This window comes from Sorex fumeus, unplaced genomic scaffold (assembly GCF_029834395.1).
Source record: "Sorex fumeus unplaced genomic scaffold, SorFum_2.1 ptg000006l, whole genome shotgun sequence".
NCBI lineage: Eukaryota > Metazoa > Chordata > Mammalia > Eulipotyphla > Soricidae > Sorex > Sorex fumeus.
Window position 1 is genome coordinate 57465842 of NW_026606063.1, and position 20745 is coordinate 57486586.

At 42.6% G+C, this 20745-nt stretch overlaps 1 protein-coding gene across 3 annotated transcripts in view; it reads left to right on the forward strand.

The window, feature by feature from the left end:
• Positions 1-20745, forward strand: part of KANSL3 (KAT8 regulatory NSL complex subunit 3) — a 39850-nt gene that overhangs the window by 6205 nt on the left and 12900 nt on the right. For 2 of the 3 annotated variants that reach the window (XM_056126836.1, XM_056126853.1), the window contains exons 3-14: positions 7094-7184; positions 7312-7497; positions 11140-11271; positions 11504-11620; positions 11895-11996; positions 12102-12173; positions 13874-13948; positions 14090-14247; positions 16803-16866; positions 17216-17416; positions 17620-17776; positions 20335-20412. In XM_056126836.1, coding sequence (XP_055982811.1) covers positions 7094-7184; positions 7312-7497; positions 11140-11271; positions 11504-11620; positions 11895-11996; positions 12102-12173; positions 13874-13948; positions 14090-14247; positions 16803-16866; positions 17216-17416; positions 17620-17776; positions 20335-20412 — 1433 coding nt within the window. The remainder of the gene's footprint in view (positions 1-7093; positions 7185-7311; positions 7498-11139; positions 11272-11503; positions 11621-11894; positions 11997-12101; positions 12174-13873; positions 13949-14089; positions 14248-16802; positions 16867-17215; positions 17417-17619; positions 17777-20334; positions 20413-20745) is intronic. The other variant, XM_056126844.1, reaches the window with a different exon arrangement.

Below are 20745 nucleotides of genomic sequence, written 5' to 3' on the forward strand. Positions count from 1 at the left end.
CCACATGAAGAACTCATGAAGAAACTTGAGATTAGCTCCCTAGAAATCTGTTTTATTTTTGGAGAGCTTACTGATCAGTGGAGTTAGAAACAACTTTCTTTGTACCTTTCATTACCTTCTTGAGTTATTTTTGATAATTTGCTGTGTGTAGAAAAAAAACCTCATCCAAACGATTCTCACTTTGTCTAGTAATGTCAGAAATTTTTTGAAACACAGCATAACTGGGAGATCACACACTTGTTTCAAGGCTTACAGTCATGGTTGCAATGCTTGCCGGGAATTGTATGATTTAATTGTGCACACACACTTTTATTGTAGTGCTCACATGCTTTTGGTTGTGTTACCACTTTGTTATGACATCAGAGATCCCAGATGACAGTGTCCAAGGGATCACTCTTGCTTATGGGGTGGTGCCAGGAATTAAGCACAGTGATCTCTTGCACTCAGGGTAGATACTTAGCCATAGCCCCAAGCTCCTGATAATTTAAATATCCTTCTCTGTCTAATTAAAATTTTAATGTTGGGTCTGGAGACAGCTGACCCTGGTTAGATGCCTGAACCTCAAGCCCTGCCAGAAGTGATCCCAAAGCACAGAGCAAGGAGTAAGTCCTAATCCCCACCAGGTTTGGTCCTTTCACCCCATCCCACCATCACACAAACCCCTTTTTTTCCTTTGTTTTTGGGTCATGCCCAGAATGCTCAGAAGTTACTCCTGGCTCTGCACTCATTGATTACTCCAGGTGATGCTCAGGGAACCAAATAGTGTGCCAGGAATCTAACCTCGGTTAGTCAAGTGCAAGTCAAGCACCCTACCCTACTTGCTGTGTTATTTCTCTCTCCTCCCCCCCTACCCCCCACCCCCACCCCCGCTCCAATTTTTAGAGAAATTGACTGTTGATAACTATAGCTCATGTACCAGCTTTGGCCTTTTGTTTTTATATGGCATTTGTTCTAAAAAAGGTTTTGTTTTTGTAACCGAAAAATAAAGTCAGCATCTGCGAGATGATGTGTGGGAGAGGACCAGAGTGCTTAGTTTGCCTGTAAGAGCCTTAGATTCTATCCTCAGTACTGCTGCTAACACCCCAGAGCACCATAGGGATGGCTCCAAGACAGAAAATAAACCAAAAAAAAGGGAAAATAAAATCAAAAGACATGTAAAAGGACTGAAGAGATAATGTAATATGTAAGGAGCCTAACATTACATGTGGCTGACCCAGGTTTAATCTTTGGCATCACATATGGTCCCCCAAGCACCTGCCAAGAGTGACCCCTGAGCACAGACACACACTTGTGGGGAGCCATATGTGGTGCTGGGGATTAAATCCGTGTCGATAATGTGCAAGGCAAGAGCCCTACCTGCCATACTGTCCTTTAATTATCTTTCAGTATTATGTGTATCTTTATGTGAAATTGAATGTTTTGAGATTTTCGATCTAAGATCTTTCAGTTGTTATTCCCTCTTCCCCACTTCTATTCATAGTTGGGTTTTTTTTTTTAAATTCTATATTCATTCATCCTTTCCTTAAGGTTTTCTTTTGCCATCTTGTGGTGTCCAGGGCTTGCACACTTGACTGCTGCGGGTTGCTCTCACACTGATTGTGATACTCTCACACTTGGTTGCAGGTCATGCTCGGTGATTTATGTCCAGGATAGACTCAGGCTTTATGCATACAGGACATGTGCTCTGTCACTGAGCCACATATCTAGGCTTATCTCCTAGTGATTTTTTTTTCTTTTTACATTTTAAAAATTCTTCATTTCCCTTTGTTATTGGTAGTGTGTGGTGGGCTGGGGAGCAGGGGCATCTGTATACAACTGGGTTGTGGAGGTCATATACACTTGATTGTACTTGCACACACTTGTTTGTGGTGCACTGGAGATCACACACAGTTGGTTGTGGTGCCAGGGATCCCAACTAGCAATGTTGGGGCTGGAGAGATAGAATAGCAGGTAAGGCACTTGCTTTGCAGGCAGCTGACCAGGTTTAATTCCTGGCACCCCTGAGGGCTTCTAGGAGTGACCCTCAGAAGTATGCTACTGTGACCCAGAAACAAAACCAAACAACCAGATAGCAACGTTACTGTTGGGATTATGCTTTTGTGCCTGTGGAGCACCAAGATAAAAAATTTTGGTGTTCAAAACTTATTCCTGGCTCTGCGCTCAGGGATCATTCCTGGTGGTTGGGGAGCCATATTCAGTGCTGGGGATTCAAACTGGGATTAGCCATGTGCAGGGCAAGTGCCTTAGCCCCTATGCTCTCTCTATAGCCCCTCTCCTGGTATTTAAACAAAGAATTGAATAGGAAAAGTGTGTCCTATTTATTCTCACTAATGTTCTTGTATCTCTGCTTGAACTCTAATTTTTAAGCACTTTCGACAGTAAATGATTGAGTTAGTCTCCCATGAAGAGGTCTTAGAAAAAGAGTACTTTTCCTTGAAAATAACAGGCTTTTACTACACTGCAGGTCCTGGCAATGCACTGTGGGCCTGAATACCCACCCACCACTAGGCCCACACTGCTGGGCAGGGTATTGCTAGATGTGGCACCTGTCAGTTTTTTATTTTGCTTTTAAAAAAAAGATATAATTCAGATTTAGTCACAACATAAGGACCATAAGATGATCTCATCTTCATCCAAGAATAAAGAAAAGACATTTTTGCACTCATGAAAATTGAATAGGTGTAGGTGGGGAGGGGATTGTGTTGACTCACCACAGTTCCCATTGCCCTTTGACTGTTTAGACTTGTATATAAAATTGGCTCCTGGTTTTAAATTTTTCCTTAATTATATCTTTTACATGCTCTTTATCTTAATCTTGGGTTAGATCACTTTCTTTCCTGCCCACTTAATTTTCCAGCCTCCCACGAAGCTGACAAAATAGAACATACTTCAGTTCTTAGAATCACTTTGCTATGTACCCAGCCAACAGTCCAAAGAACCTTTGTTTTTTTGATTTTTAGACTCTCAACAGTGTTTTTTTTTTTTTTCAATTTAATTCCAGCTGCCATTGGTATACCATAGTAATTTTCAAATAGCTTTCTAGCCCCCCTCCCACTTGGTTCACATCATTTTTCTTGCTCCTGTCATTTTGTTTCAGAATAAGTACAGAGTAAGAAACAAAGAAAACAGTCTGTTATGTAATAAGTGGATAATTTTGGAAATGTTGATGGTGCTTTACTCTGATGATGCTGATGGTGAAATGAATTATGTTTTATACTGTATTCTTAGAATCAAAATTTGCACCATTATCAGTAGACTAAGAAAGATCAAGGGTGTTCAATCTAAAATGTTGCTTCACCTGTTTAATTATTAACAAGCGTTGTTGCCATGGGTAAGGTCAAGTTGTATTATTTTCACAGAACTGGGAGCTTGATAACTTTAGCCTTTGACACTTTATTCCCATTTCAAGAAATTTATCCCACAGAGATGCTTTTCTGACTCTTTCGGTATTTTGTTCTTGGATCACACACCCAGCAGTACTCAGGTGCGTTTATGGCAGTACTCAGTGCTACTGGCAGTGCTTAGGAGTAGGTGGGCTTCCCGTGTGCTCCAGCCCTTTGAACTATTTCATAGGTCCTTACCTGACCATTTCAAGATGTGTGTTACTGTTTCCCAGCATAGATGATGCTACCTCCCCTGTCAATGCTGGACTGATCCAGGGAAGCGGAGATGGTAGTTTTGGGTGCGGTGGAGGTGGGGAAGCACTTTCTGTTTGCTTAAATAAGGCGGATTTCCAGGGGAGAGTGATTGTTTTTATTTTTTTCCTTTTCTTTCCTGAAAAGAGGGTGGTAGGCCAGTTAAGTTTGGAAACTTCTGATGTAGATAGAGCACAGGGAGATAGATAAAAGAGGGTTGTGCCTAGTTATATGTTCTGGTGGGGAAAGAAGAGATGGTCACTGTAACTAGTGATAATAATAAGAGATAAAACCTGAATACCCACCCGTGTAATTGACTTAGCAGTTAAAAGCAAAGAGTTGTATGAATAGGGAAATAGATCTGTGTACTTCTTGAATTACTTGTATTGGGGCTAGAGAGCTAGTACACTGGGTTAGGGACTTGCATTACATGCGACTAATTGGGTTCAGTCCCTGGCACCACATATAGTTCCATGAGCTCACGAGAAGCAATGAGTATTACCATATGTGGCATCAAAGCCAAAAATAAAAAGTAAAAATTACCTGTGAATGAATATCCTTTGTCTCTCACTCAAGCCCACCAGAGAATTACTATACAGGAGAACTGTAGCTCCTGTGAATACGTTTTATATACATATAGTTTGGGGGGCCACATCCAGCAGTGCTTACAGTTTTTAGTGTTCTCCCGGTTTGGTGCTTGCTCGTGGCAGTGCTTATGGGGGGACCATATAGTGCCTGGGATTGAACCTGGGCCTCCCACATAGCAGAGTATGAGTTTCAGCCCATTGAACTTTCTTCAGTACTGTGTATTTAAATACTGTGTATTAAGGAAAAGAAATAGCTAAGAGGACGAAGAACCTCCGGCTCCGGGCACATCTCTTTGATTCCACTGTTCTTCCTGCATTAACATATGCCTCAGAGACCTGGGCCCTACGCAAACAGGATGAGAATGCTATTCAGGTCTCCCAAAGAAGAATAGAAAGAGCTATGCTTGGAATATCACGTTTCACTCAAATGAGAGAACCAATCCGGAGTTCTGACATCCGTCGACGATCAAGGATCAGGGACGCTGTCTCATATGCCAAGGTGTCGAAAATCAGATGGGCTGCTCACGTAATGAGATTTAAAGACGAACGCTGGACTAGAGCTGTTACCGACTGGATTCCACGGGATGTCAAAAGACCGCGTGGCCGCCCACCTACCAGATGGTCAGACTTCTTCGTCAAGATCACGAACGATCGGTTTGAGGCTCTTCATGTTCCCGGAGCGAACAGATGCCATTGGGCTACACTAGCACGCAACAGGGACAAATGGAGACGTTTCTGGCGCCCGCTCGAGCAAATCAACGACTAACGGGAAGTTAAGTGATTAAGAAGTGAAGTGATAAGGAAAAGAAGACTTTGTTTTTAAGCCACTCTTGGTGGTGCTCAGGGCTTACTCCTGGTTCAGTGCTCAGGCTCATGGGATCATGTGGGCTCTTGGGGATCATGCATCCTGCTAGATGCATGCAAGACAAGTGCCCTGTATGCTCTACTATCTCTCTAGCCCTTAGAGTCTGGCACTTTTTAAAAAGCAATTACTAGTTTATTTTATGGAAGGAAGAGTTTGGTAAAAGACTTACATAGCTTCTGTTCCCTTTCTTTAGTACCCTTAGGAAGATTATTGATTTGAGTTGAACTGCCAAAGTAATTAACGTCACAGAAGAATGGTGGAGGGGGATCTTCATGCTCACAGCTCTTCTGGGTGTGATAAGGTGGGGGTAAGATCAGTAGGATAGGTTTCTAATTACAGTTTATTTACAGCTTAGTTGGAGGCATCCTTATAAAGCATAGATAAACCAGTTGGAAGTCTGTTTGCCAGTCTTATATTCTGAATAATAAAACGTTAACTTGCACATAGCAGAGTATTCAAAAACACATGTGAATGGAGTACTATGTAGCTCTTAGAAAAGATGAAGTCATGAAATTTACATACAAGTGGTACAATATGGAAAGTATCATGCTAAGCGAAATGAGTCAGAAAGAGAGGGATAGACATAGAAAGATTGCATTCATCTGGGGGATATAAAGTAACAAAGTATGAGATTAATACCCAAGAATAGCTGAGATCAGCACCAGGAGGATTACTCCATAACTTAGAGGCCAGCCGGGTATCCTAGAGGAAAGGGCTATTCAGATAGAGAAGGGAGCACCAAATAAAGGATGTTTGGAGGATCCTCCCAGGAGGGGAGATGCATGTCGAAAGTAGACTATGGACTGAACATGTTTGCCACTCAATGCCTCTTTTGCAGACCACAACACCCAAAAGGAGAGAGAGAACACAGGGGATTGCCCTGCCACAGAGACGGGGGGATGGGGGGATGGGGGTGGGAGGGATATTATCCATGGTGGTGGAAAATGGGCACTGGTGGAGGGATGGGTATCTGATCATTGTATAATTGAAACCAAAGCACAAAAAATTGTAAATCTACAACTTTAAAAAAAATAAAATAAAATAAAGGGGGAAAAAAAAAAAGAAAAAAAAATAAGTAAATTGGCAACAGTAAAAAAAAAAAAACAAAAACAAAAAAAAACACATGTGATATATAGAAAGAACATAAAAAAATTCACATGGGAAGGCTGGGGAATAGCTCAGAGGGCTGGAGCTCGTGCTTTTCACGTGGGAGCCCTGGGTTTAAACCCCAACAGCTCCTGGTTCTTCAAGCACTGTTAGGAGTAGCCACTGAGCACTGCTGGGTATAGTTGCAATATCAAAAAAATTAATAATAATATATATGGGAAAGGTGAGTGGGATGGATTATTGGGTGTGTGAGGGATGGGGAAGGAATAAACATTTGTTATGTTTTTGTTTCTAAAGTTAATTTAAAGAGGCCTCCTAGATTAAAGATTTAGTCTATTAAAATGCTTGCCCATCTGTTTGCCTTTTTGTGTGAAATATTGCAGTTGGTTAAACTCAAATATGCCTTTGTAGTGGTGTTGCCCATTTACTAATGGGATTACTTTAGCTGCTAATAAAATAATTAGCTTTACTATTACTTTTTAAAAAGGTTTTGAGGGACTGGGGAAATAGGTCAAAGAACTAGAGTGTATAGCTAGGACCCTGATTTTGACCCCTGCATCTTAGGGCGCATGCAGCCCCAAGCCCCTTAAGTATTGCATGGGATCCCCTCTTATGTCCCCCCCTAACCAAAAAAAAAATTCAAAACCCATAAAGGCATTTGTGATTGAGTTTTATTTTCTGTGTGATGTCATTGCTAATGTATGCTACAATAATTCGTGAGCAGGACTGGGACCAGACTCTAGGTCTCATGGTTTAGTTTAATGAGTGATCTTAGACTAAGTTACTGCAAATTATTTTCTCATAGTGGGGACAAAAATAGGGCATATTCTTTATGCAATGTATATGCCTTTATAGAGTGACCCAAAGTTTTGGCTTTAATTCCTCAATTTCTCTTACAGAACTGGCTGGACTATGGCCCAGAACAAATTATTCAACAAGATTCTTAAAGCCTTGCAGTCTGATCGGCTTGCCCGCTTGGCCAACGAAGGGGTAAGATTCCAGAAATCTGTCCACAGTGGCCTCTCCCTAATTCAAGCCTCAGTTGCTGGCTCACTTGTGAGCCCCTTTAACTCCCAGTGCTAACAAGATGATCCTCAAGTTTTATCCTGTTTCTTAGGCTTGCAATGAGCCAGTGCTACGCCGAGTTGCTGTGGACAAGTGTGCAAGGAGAGTGCGACAGGCCCTGGCAAGTGTGAGCTGGGACACAAAGCTGATCCAGTGGCTACACACCTCCCTGGTGGAGACTTTGAGTCTGCCTATGCTGGCAGCCTACCTGGATGCTTTGCAGACACTGAAAGGGAAGGTAAGGCTGTGATTGGCATCCGCCCTTTCCTGGAGAAGTCAGCTTCTGCTGTGGATTCAGGAAGTGGGGTTGACAAGGTCATTGCCTGGTTAGCCTGGAGGGCGTGATTGAAGCTAATGAGTTTTGCTATTAAAAATCTGAGACATAATGTCATCATATTTCTCTTAACTGCAAACCATCTGTAGCCCTGTGGCTTCCAGTATGTGGTATGGAACCCGAAGGCCCGAGGACCTTTTCACCTCTGTAGCTTTGCAGCTTGTGGCTTGAGTCACCTGTGACATGAGATGATAAAGAAATTATCGTGGAGAAGATGAAGAGTTTGCCAGTGAAGAGTGTTATTTAGGGTGTGAAGCAGATTCATGAGGCTCTTAAGTGTGGGGTGTGGGTAGAAGGATCCTTCCAGACCAGAGAAGTGTGGTAGCCTCTGTCTCTCCTCAAGGGTGAGCCTTCAGTAGCAACAATTTGACTAATCTTTTTATTTATTTTTTATTTATTTGGTTTTTGGACTGCACTCGGTTATGCTCATGGATTACTCCTGGCTATACACTCAGAAATTACTCCTGGGAAGGGCTGGAGTGATAGCGCAGCAGCTAGGGTGTTTGCTTTGCGCGCGGCTGACCCGGGTTTGATTCCCAGCATCCCATATGGTCCTCTGAGCACCGCCAGGAGTAATTCCTGAGTGCAGAGCCAGGAATAATCCCTGTGAATTGCTGGGTGTGACCAAAAAATTACACCGGGGAACTGAAGGGATACCAGGGATCACACCTTGGTCAATTGCATGTAAGGCAAGCATCCTAACCGCTGTACTCCATCCAGTGTCTTGACTAGAATTCTTAATTCTTCATCAGATATAACATTGCATTCCCCTTCTTTAAATAATATTGCACTGAGCTGAACTTCATATTGCAGAGTATTGTAATTTTAGTTATTACACTAACCTAGTGAAGTTTGGGTTTTGGAGCCAACTGTCTGACTGATCTCAGATTGAACATTAATAAGCTTATCTTTGATTAGTATTTCAGTTTCTTTATCTCTAAAATGTGGGAAGGGCAGGGCATATGGCTGTTTTAGAATACATGCTTTGCATGTGAAAGGCCCTAAGTTTGGTTCCTGCCACTGCTAAAAATAATGCTATTATATTATGAGTTTTGTAAAAATTAAATTAGCTCATCTGAATAGAAGGCTCAGCACAACTTTTGGAAATAAAGCCAGAATTCTGTTAAGAATTACAGTGTTACCATCAATATTTTGCTTCAGTACAAAATGTCCTGCAGTCTAAAACAAATTAAATTTTATTTTAATTATTTTAGTTCTTGATATTTTTTGAAACTTTTATAAATGAGTTTTTGACATTTCTTTTTTTTTTTAGTTCTTGACATTTCTAAAACTATTTCTTGTGTGATAGGAAGCTAGCCTCTCATTTCTCTAGGTTGCTGCCAACAGCTTTCTGCAAACATGTCTCCTTAATTTGTAGGTTTATTGTTTTCTTATATTTTTTTAAGATGAAGGATGCTGAGTTTGTTCAGAAGCAAAAGAAAAATGATTTGAGGCTACCATAGAACTAAATCTAGAGATACATTAATCATGTGTATGATCAGAAATTTGACATTCATTCGACAGACATTTATTTTAGACCTATTATGAGCCAGGCACTGGGATGACCATAACAGAAATGCTCTCTTCTCTGTAGGATCTGGTTTCCTAATGGGGGGGAAAAAAAAACAGATGAAAAGATAGTCCCAGACTACTACTTCTGCTTCCTTTGAAGAGAGGCCCAGGAAGTGACTAGTGGCAGTGCTCAGGGCTGACTTCTGGCTCTCTGCTCAAGAATCACTCCTGGCGGGGCTGGAGACCATACGGGGTGCCAGGGATTGAACCATGTTGGCATGTGCAAGGCAAGCACCCTGCCTTCTGTATTATCACTTCAGCCTCAATGATAGATTTAAAAAAAAAAAAAACATGTTGCTGCTTAAAGGTGTTGCACAAGAAGAAAATGTGTTTTTAAAATTCTTAGCCACCTGATGTTCATTGATGAAGTTTAGAAAATACAGAATTATAAAGCAAAAAAGTCCCTTATAACTCCATAAAGATCAGTTTAGGTATAGTGGTTACATTATTACTGAATACAAATAACTGAAATTTACTGTATTAGGTTGGACATTTTAGCAATATTATTTCTCTGTGTTATCAGAAGTCTTTCAGAATTGAGGGGAGCGGGATATTGAGCCACACGCAGCATTGTTGAGGGTGTTCCTCCCTCTCCTTGGGGATCTCTCCCAGCATTGTTTGGGGGTCAAACTGGGATTGCCCACATGCAACGCAAGCAACTTAATCCCTCTGTACAACCTCTCTAGCCTCCAAATTATTTAATGACACAATATAATTTTGTTGAAGGAGATACTGATTCTAAGGAAAATGTGGAATTCTTCCAGGTAGAAGAAAGGCCCGAAGAAGAAGATTGTGCACTTAGATGCATGTATCTCCAGAGTGGAGTGCTTACAAATTCTTTAAAATGAGGGTCTTAGAGATAGTACAGTGAGTAGGCACTTGCCTTGCATGGCAGCTGGGCAGGGCTGAATACCCCGACAGTGCATATGGTCCCTGGAGCTTTGGCCAGGAATAATTCCTAAGCACAGCTGGGTATGGGCCCCTCCCCCACTCACAAAACAAAACAAAAATTATTTAAAAGAGCCACATTCTAGGGCCAGAGAGACAGCACAGAGGTAAAGACAATTGCCTTGCATGCAGCAGATCTGGTTCAATCCCCAGCACCAAATGTAGTCCCCTGAGGATTGCCATGAGTGAACCCTAAGCACAGAGCCAGGATTAAGCCCTAGTATGAACTGAACAAAGAGGTACTGGGGTGGTGCGGGGCATGTGGTTTCAAGGATCAAATTCAAGGCCCCTCACATAGTAGGCATGTGCTTCTACCACTTGAGTCACATCCCTGGTCCCTCTTTAGAATATTTCCCCTTCCTTTCCCTTCATTATTGTTGTGAGCTAGGGTTACAGATCTCATTGCAGTACTTGCGCACTTGGCTGCAGCAGCTCCGTAGGTCAGACTGACACAGCTAAGGATCATACTCATCTATGTGTGATGGTGCCAGATCTAACACTCATGCCCTCATGCATCTAACACTCATGCAGGGCAGTTGTTCTAGCACTGAGCCATCGCCGCTGACTACTTAAATATTTAAAATTAATCCTCACAATATAGCTATGTAAATAATTTGCTTGACCATTTCTTTATATGCACATGTTTAAATTGTCTTTTTCTCTTTTTTTGTATTGAGAGTGCCTTTGTTGCATGCTTAATCTTCCCCTCTTCCCCTCTCCAAAGTATGAGTATGTGCCATATTTTTGATAAGTTTTATTAGGAAAAGTTCTCAAAAATAGAATCCTTTGGAAAAAGGATAGCAATACAGTTAAGTCTTTTGATGTATCATCTTAATGCTTTCCAAAGGATTCTAGCTGTTTACCTGTTGTGATGAGAGGCAGCATACTTTACAGCTACCACTAACTCGAACTTTTGCTCCTGAGAAAAGTCTCTGTGGGTCCTAGTGGAGCTCTGTTCTCCTGCTTGATCTCTTGGAGGCAGCCTCCTACTTCTGCCAGCAATACCTTTGCTCTCCTTTCTTCTAGATCCCTACCTTGATTGACCGAATGCTTGTGTCATCCAATACGAAAACTGGAGCTGCTGGAGCAGAAGCTTTGTCCCTCCTCCTGAAAAGGCCTTGGGACCCTGCTGTTGGGGTGCTTTCTCATAACAAACCTGTAAGTCAGTCTGCTCAGGACACAGCTGTAGCTCGAGAAATGTTTAAAATTCAATCTTAGACTCCTGAGGCTTGTGAATGCTTATTTAATATATATATATTTATTAATTGATTATATATAGTGCATAGCATAGTTGAATAAGCAAGCTAGAATTGGTTGGAAAGAGGTTTTTATCAGGATACTTGAGGTTTCATGGCAGAAGACTTCTCACTCACTGGCTCTGTCTCCTTAGAGCAAACTCCCTGGCTCGCCGCTCATCATCATTGCCTCCTCTGGACCCTCCAGCTCCGTGTTTCCCACCTCACGCCGCCACCGTTTCTGGCAGTCTCAGCTCTCCTGCTTAGGCAAGGTATGATTGGGGAGCAAGAAGGGTCTTCTTGGTGGGAATATAGTCTTGGAGAATTATTCAGACAAAAGGCAGAATAAAGCCAAAATAAATTTGGAGAATCTTCTCTCTCTCTCTCTCTCTCTCTCTCTCTCTCTCTCTCTCTCTCTCTCTCTCTCTCTCATTAATTCAGTTGCTTCTTATGCAAGGCCAAAGGGATTTAACTTGGATGGACATAGGTGAAAGAGACTTTGAAACTTAAACTCTGCTTGCCTGGCTACAATTCTCTTTCCTTTAGGTCATCCCAGTGGCCACCCATCTACTGAACAATGGTAGTGGGGTCGGAGTGCTGCAGTGTCTTGAGCACATGATTGGGGCTGTGAGGAGCAAAGTACTAGAGGTGAGAAAGCTCCTTTCAGTTCTCTGTGGCATACCTGGCATTCCAGGCATGTTCTGTACCCATGTATGGCCTCCTGTCTCACTGAATTCTTTCTTTTCCCACAAGATTCACAGCCATTTTCCCCACAAACCCATTATCCTGATTGGCTGGAACACAGGAGCTTTGGTGGCCTGTCATGTAAGTAATTCCCATCTTATTTAGAAGTTGTACTGGGATAAACTGCAACTGCTACCATTAAGCCCTTTATGTTTTGGGTACTGCTGTGCTAGAAATTGCTTTGTGAACTATAGGAGGCAACTCTATATTACAAATTTCCATAAAGCAGTTTAAAAAACTAAGTTAAAAGGAGAATAGACAGTTTATTAAATACCTTGAACCCCTCACCAGTTTAGTGAGCTCATGGCCAGACTTCTCTTGTCTAAACCATCCCATTTTCTCCTGCCCTTATATTAAAGAAAGCCCTAAATATCTTCATGTATATTACAACAATTCTCTCTTTAAAAGGTGTTTTTTTTAATATCATGAAATAAGGAGCACATATTGAATGATTTGAATTGTATAAAAATTTCAGAAAGGACAATAAATACAGCTTGAAGTTGAGGTTAGAAGGAAGAAATTTTGCTATAGTAGAAATGTTCTGGGCTGGAGCGATAGTACAGTGGGTAGGATCTTTGCATGTGTCTGACCTGGGTTCGATCCCCAATATCCCATGTGGTCCCCTGAGCACTGCCAGGAGTAATCCCTGAGCATCACCAGGTGTGACCCAAAAAGCAAAAAAAATAGAAAAGAAATGTTCTGATAACTTCATAGTCTTATAAAATTATTAAAATTTATTTTAATATATAGTAACTAACTACAGTGGTTGAATGCCCTAGTATTTAGAGCATACTATTTGTTTCATACTTTATGTCATACTATTATTTTTGCTTACCAAAGTAATAATATATGATCTGGCATTTGGCTTATTGGTATATGCACAGAGCTTCTGTAGCAAATTTATTGATAACTGCCAAAAATTAGAAGTAGCTGGGGCTAGATGAATAGTACAGCAGCAAGGTGCTTGCCTTGTTCACAGCCAGCCTGGTTTCAATCCCCAGCACCAAATATGATCTCCAAGCCCTGCCAGCAATGGTCCCTAAGTGCAGAGCCAGGAATAAGCCCTATGCACTGTCAGGTGTGGCCCAAATCTCCCCTCCCCTCCCTGCCAGAAAAAGGGCTGGGGGGTAAATTAGAAGTAACTATAATGTCTTTCAGATGGTGAATGGAAAATTTACAGTATTTCCAGGAACAAAAAGATTTTAACTACCATATTATGTCCCTTTCTAAGACATTTAAGGAACTTATTCTTCATTATTTTATTTCTGTGTGTATGTGTATTAATTTGCTTACCTGTCCTCGATCTTTCCAGTACCTTGGTAATCATGAGGTGTGAAAAGCAGAGTCCCTGCTACTTAATGTGTTCTTGCCAAGTCTGACATAACATGTAGCGCCACAAGAGAAAGGCCATTTCTGCAAAATCCTTGTTCTAGAGATAACAAAACTCAGCAAGTGTTTTGGAGAAGTTTGGATGTCGAAAAGAGAGTTCAAAAGGAGTTGTGGTTAGTGGTGGGGAAAGTAAGCAAAAAGACTCTAGAATTTGATAAGAGGGGCATATTAAATCCCCTAACCTGTGGTCAGCTGTCTGCTAGTATCCTTTGGGGCTCCAATTTTCTAGCTGGTGATGGCTTTGACATATGCTATGTTTCTGTTTGCACTCAATGCTGGCTCCAGGATTATATGTGAAAGTTAGGACAGGGAGGGACAAAATCGAATTCTGAGTAGGATGTAGCTGCAGTGAAGTTCATTGACATTGAGATAAACTGTTCCATTATATCTAGGTGTCGGTGATGGAGTATGTCACTGCAGTTGTCTGCCTTGGGTTTCCTCTGCTAACTGTGGATGGCCCCAGAGGGGTAAGTGCAGGGGACAGCTGATTGCTGGACCGTGGTGCTCAGCAGCTTCTCTCTTTTCCAACTGCCTCTTCCAAGTGGACTTGCTAGACCTAAACTGAATGAAATTGCACTGGACAATTGTACAATCTGTGCCTGTTTTAGGATGTGGATGATCCACTTTTGGATATGAAGACACCAGTCCTCTTTGTCATTGGTCAGAATTCCTTGCAGTGTCACCCTGAAGCCATGGAGGACTTTCGGGAGAAGATTCGGGCTGAAAACAGCTTGGTGGTGGTTGGGGGAGCTGATGATAATCTCAGGTGGGTCCTTTCCTCAACTAAAGAGCCAGGTAGTGATGGAGAGGTATCTGTAAAGTGGCAGTGCAACCAGACTAATCAAGTCAGAAATTTAACGACGTGGACATAGTATTGTTAACTACATGAGAGGTTTTCAACGCCCATTCAGACATGCTCTGTGGAATCGTCCTGATGGTCCAGTTTTCCTGTTACTTAACACAGAGTGTGATGGACTGGGTAGTGGTACTATTATAAATATCAACATATAAATATTCCTGTTGTGAATAGTGTTTTTTCTTCTTGCCCCAAAATAATTTCCCCTATTTTTGGCAGTCTGTGGGCACATGAAGGTTTAAAATCTCTGCACTATATCAGGCGCTGTGAATTTTTTTCCACTTGCAACCTCTTTTTTTTTTTTTTTGCTTTTTGGATTGCACCCGGAGATGCACAGGGGTCACTCCTGGCTCATGCACTCAGGAATTAGATCCTGGTGGTGTTCGGGGAACTATATGGGATGCTGGGAATCGGGGAATTGAATTTGACTCGGTTGCGTGCAAGGCAGACGCCTTGCCCGCTGTGCTATGGCTCCAGCCCCTCAACTGGGAAACTTTAAGTACCTGACTTACCAGTTTTTTATGCAGAGATTATCTAGAGAACTTCTTCCCTTTGTCATCTGTTATAGACTAGTGTCTAATTTTTTGATTATCAAGGCAATTAAAAAACATTTATTCAGACATTCTCTTGTTTACTTGGTTTTTTTTTTTTTTTGCCACACCTATTGGTGCTCAGGACTTATTCCTGACTCTGTGCTCAGGGATCACTCCTGCCGGGATCAGAGACCATATGGGGTGCCGGAGATCAAATCTGGGTCAGCGAAATGCAAGGCAAATGCCCTACCTGCTGTACTATCATTCTGGCCCTCAGACATTATATAGGAGACTAGGTGGTAGTGAATTGCCAGAGACGAGATGGAGATATCTTAATTGATAGTTACTTGTGAGGCTGTTTAGGAAATACTTGCCTGGTGCTAAGATCATTGAACAGAATAAGGAAACCTCAATTTAGTATTGACTTCTTTGCTAAGAAGTTTGAGTCAGTTGTTTAGTTTCTGGGATTCATTGTCCTCATTTACGAATGAGGGTATTAACACAAGGTTAGAAGTCAGCAACCAGGAGAGAGAGGTAGTACAGTGAGTAGTACACTTGCCTTGCATGGGGTGCCGGGTTTGAGTCCCCATATGGTCTCCCACACCCTGCCAGTTGTGATCCGAGTGCAGAGCTCTGAGCACTACCAGGTGTTGCCCCCAAACCAGGCCCAACTCTGCTCACTCCACCCCCAAAATTTAAAAAGTCAGTAATTGGGATCTTGGAGTTTAGTGGCTGAGAATGTTGCTCACTCTGCCTCTTGGGGTACTTGTTTGTCCCTCTTGCTGAGACCCTAGTCAAAAGCCTGGTTTTTGAAAAGCTAACTTTCAGAGAGGGATATGTAACCCAGTATGAACATTCTTTTCTTAACTTTTTGAGCTAATCTGTTCTAAACAGACCTAGAATTGACCAGTTTTCCTCTCCTTCTTACTATAATAGCAGTTCCACAGCTCTCAGTAGAATTTCAGGGCCTGTACTAGGAGACTTCAGATTAAGATTTTAGTAATCAGGTAGCATTTATCTGTTTACCCACAGGTTTGCTGGTACTCCTACCCCATATTGTCCTAGGCACTTTTCTCTTTTTATTTTCTTTATTTTTTATAAATAAAAATCAATAAATTCTTTGGCTTTTTGGGTCACACCTAGCAATACTCGGGGCTTACTCCTGGCTCCGCACTCAGGAATTAGTCCTGATGGTCTCGGGGGACTGTATGGAATGCCAGGGATTGAACCTGGGTCAGCCGCGTGCAAGGCAAGCACCCTTCCCACTGGACTATTGCTTTGGCCTATCCCAGACACTTTGCATATGTTCTTTGTTGTGTTTTTTTGTTGTTGTTGTTTTAGTGAAACACCATGTGGTACAGTTGTTGACCTTACAAGTTTTTGTATTTGGGTTTCAGTCATACAATGATCGAGTACCCATCCCTCCACCAGTGCCAATTCTCCACCACGAATTATCCCAATAACCCTCCCATATCCCCATCCCATCCCGCCTCTGTGGGAGGGCATTCCCTTTTGTTCTCTCTCCTTTTGGTTGCTAAGGTTTCCAAAAGAGGCACTGAGTGGCAAACATGGTCAGACCATAGTCTACTTTCAGCATGCATCTCCCATCCTGGGAGAATCCTCCGAACACCCTTTAGTTGGTGTTCCATTCTCTGTCTGAGCTGCCCTTTCCCATAGCATGTGCGGGCATATGTTCTTTGTTCTTTACATAAATTTATTTTGCATCAGCTCCACAAGTCCATGAGTGAAGTATTAATGGTTTCCCCATTTTGATGTGGAAACTGAGGTTCCAGACTGTAGGTCTGCCTGAAGATTAGCATAATCTTCCTTCCTGTGTCTAGAAAATTACTGACACGGGGGAGATCCATTCTTATCTGCATATGATGCCATGGATTGGTTAGAAGCAAACATCACTTTTTGTTTGTTTCTTAGAATAAGCAAAGCAAAGAAGAAATCAGAAGGATTGACTCAGAGCATGGTGGACAGATGCATTCAGGTACACAAAGTTGTTTTCTGTGTTTTTCTCAGTTATGTTTGCCTTTCTACAACCTTTCAGGCTGGATTTTGTTGGCAGTAACTGCCATGCCTTTAAAAATTGTCTGCTGAGACATCACGCCTCTGGTATGCTTAAGTTCTAAACTAAGGAAAGGGGGCAAGAGGGAGGGAATTCATGGATCAAGACACTAGCAAATTATCGGGGGAGAAGACACAATAGAAAGCATTCCTGGACAGCACCTTTCCAGAGCAGACACTGGGGTGACATTTCATGCCGAAGCCAAGTGTATCTGTTTGAATTGAAGCTGTTAGAGATGTGGACTGAGAGGCTCGTTCCCTCTTTGCCCTAGGATGAGATTGTTGACTTTCTGACGGGAGTGCTCACTCGAACCGAGGGCCATGTGGGCTCTGAGCCCCGGGATCAGGATGCTGAGAAGAAGAAAAAGCCTCGGGACATTACGCGCAGAGACCTGGCCTTTGAGATCCCCGAGCGGGCCAGTCGACCTGCCTCACCAGCTGCCAAGTTGCCTGCCTCTCCTTCAGGCTCAGAGGTAATGCAGGAGGGGGCGCACTTTCGCTGGGGAGACAAACCGATGCAGTAGATTGCTGCACTTCCTGAGGCTTCCTGTTCACCTTTTCAGTGGAGTAAGCCTGTGAGTTTCTACAAGAGTTTCTGGTCAGGGGATCCTAGGGCTAACAGTGATTACTTTTCAACACCATTGGCTGACTCTTGTCTTTCCCTCGCCCTGCTCAGGATCTCTCCAGTGTGTCCAGCAGTCCCACCTCCAGTCCCAAGACCAAAGTGACCGCAGTGACCTCTGCTCAGAAATGCAGTCAGGTTGGGAGCTCTCAACTGCTGAAAAGACACGTGCAGCGGACAGAAGCTGTACTGACTCACAAACAAGCCCAAGGTACAGGTGCCTGCTCCAGAGGCTCTCTTGGTTTCCTCTCTTTTGCAGTGGTCTTGTGGGAGTTGGAAAACATTGGCATTTTTTTCCAGCGGCACCTCTCTGGTTAAAAGTATGCTGAAATGAATGTTTTCCAAGGATTGAACATCACAAAAGAACTGCATCAGGGACTGTATAATAACTCCACTGATTATTGCTTTGTCTTGGCATTCTAAGGAAGTTAGGCCTTTGTATGCTGACTATATGTAGATCTGAAACTTTTTTTTTTAATTTCTTCTTTTCTTTTCTGGGAATTGCACACTTGGAATCTCACACTTGGTCATGGTACTCACACACTTCATCTGCCTACCAGGAATCACACACCTTGAAAATCAAGACTTATATCCAGAGTTGGAGAGATAGTGCTCAACATACATTTTTGCAGTGTACTAGCCTCTAACTTGTGGCCTTGGGCTTGCAAGGCAAATCCTATACCACTGAACTACCTGAAGGCCCTCACAGTTTTTTCTAACTCCAGACTGGAGAAGCTATACCTTTTGTTCAATCCCTGACCAGCAACTCCTGTAGTCAGAGATTGCTCCAAATCAGTGAGGTGAATGGTTGGATTTACTTATTAGATTCTAAGATAATTCATCTCTTCTCGTACCCTATCTTTGTTTTTACCTTGAAGATTTAAGGTTCCCATGCTGGAACTTTTAGAGAAGTTTATCAGGATTCTCTGCAGATAGGTTTTAAATTTGGCTGGGAGTCTGTATAGTGAAACAAGTTTAGAGAGCAGTTGAGTGCTTTATAAGGTGTATAGAGGACCAGGGATATGGCTTAGAAAAATTGGAGCTCATGTTTTAAATTCAAAAGTCCTGTATTTAATCCCCCAGGCTCAAATGGGCCTTCCTTGACCACTGCTGAGAGCAACCCCTGAGAAGTGAGCTGGGAGAAGCCCCTGAGCATCACCTGGTGTGTGGCCCAAAAAAATTATTTTTGATGCTACAGAAAGGTGAGCATTAAGTTGGTAGGGAGAGAATTAGTGACTGATTCTTGCCTCTACTTCAGTGCTTGGACATTTCTAAGGTGAAAGTCTTAGGTATTGATACTTGGTGATGTATTAAGGAATATGTGCTATCTGGGTTGTAGGGAGAGGCACAGCCATAATGACTTTCTTATAGCTAGACAGGAAGTTGATTTGTTCCCTTTACCTGTTGATATCAAAAGATCAAGACTTATATCCAGGGTTGGAGAGATAGTACAATGGGTAGGTCACTTACCTTGCACATGACTGAACTAGGCTCAACCTCTGGCATCCCATATGGTGCTCTGAGCCCCACCCCATGATCCATGAGCCCAGAGCCAGGAGTAAGTCCTGAGCACCACTGAATATGGCCCAAAAGCTAACCAAAATTTAAAAGTGACTTAAGTCACTTTATGAGGGAGCCTATAAGCAGGAACAGTGCTAACAGAGCAGAAGTGGATAGATGAAGAAAACTATAGATCAGATCCGGAGGGTCCATATGGATTTTCTGTGAACTCAGTGTTCGTAAGTAGTGGCTAGAGACAAATTCCTGATGGCCCATGTGTGTCCCTTTAGGCTTTTATTTTTCCAAACTCTTTGAAGCCTGTATTTGGAGAGCGCTGCCAGGAATTGAACCCATAGCCTCATGCAGTTCATGTGTACCACCACTGAGCCACATCCCTGCCGCCTAGACTTTTTTCTTTTTTGTAAATTGGAACTACTCCTAATGGTGCTGGGGGCATGCAGTGCTAAGGCTCTTACTCAGGGCCTCACACATGCATGGCATATGTTTTGTCTCTTAAGCCATATCCCTAGACTCCTTAGGCATGCTGTGCTTCTGGAGGGGATAATTAAGAATCTAAGGAGTTCTGTGGAGCCCAGAGCGATACTACATCTGGTAGGGCGCTTGCCTTGCATGTGGCCAACCCAGGTTTGATCCCCAGCACTCCATATGGCCCTCGAGCTTGCCAGGAATGATTTCTGAGTGCAGAGCCAGGAGTAACCCTTAAGCACCAACTCCCCTCCCTCAAAGAAAAAAAAAAAGACAAAAGAATCTAAGAGGTTCTGGGGCCAGAGAGTAAATAGCAGATAGGGCACTTGCCTTGCATGCCCCCAATCCAGGTTTGATCCCCGGTACCTGATATGGTCTCCGGGAATAAGCCCTGAACACAGATGTGAGTTCTGCGTGAGCTGGATTCAAAAGGGAACTTGGAGTGTTGTGGAAAGAGCAGCAGTTGTGCACTCCTGCGTTGGTGGAACTCATAGACAAGGGGTAATGTTAATAATCAGCTTTTATGGAGCTTTACTACAGGCCAGGGGTCTCCTACAACTCATGGCAGTGGCCCCATGAGTCAGGCACATTTATTATGTTGGGTTTATAGTACGTTGCTGAATGGAAGTCAGATTTCAAACCCTTGAAATAACTCCAAAAAAAAAGAATTTATTTTTTCTATTCACCATTTTTCTAAAGCATTTCCTGTCGTTTCCTTACTCCCTCTCCTGTGTCCTTTCTCTGGCTGGCTATGATTCTGTAATTCTTTCTGATTCATTCTAGCACAGTTTGCTGCTTTTCTGAAACAAAATATGCTGGTGAGGAAAGCTCTTCCTCCTGGCACCTCCTCTTGTCTCTTTGGTGAGTATTGTTGTTTTTCTCACCTTTCAACCTCTGCTATCTGCTTCTCTCCTATTTTTTGCCTTTTATTGGTTGCTGGTTTTCCTTTTTTCTCTACCCTTTTTTTGGGGAGTTTGGTGGGGAGTGCAGCACCTGCAGTGTCTGGTCTTGCCGCCTTTGCGCTCAGGCCTCACTCCTGGCAGTGCTGGGCAAGCACCTGACCTGCTGTATTTTCACTTCAGCCCCTTTCTTCTACCTTTTGCTGGTTTTGTTTCGTTGGGGTTTTTTGTCTGATTCCTTTTTCTGTACTATTTTTCTTTTTGTTTCCTCTATTCTGTTTGCTTCCGTGTTGTT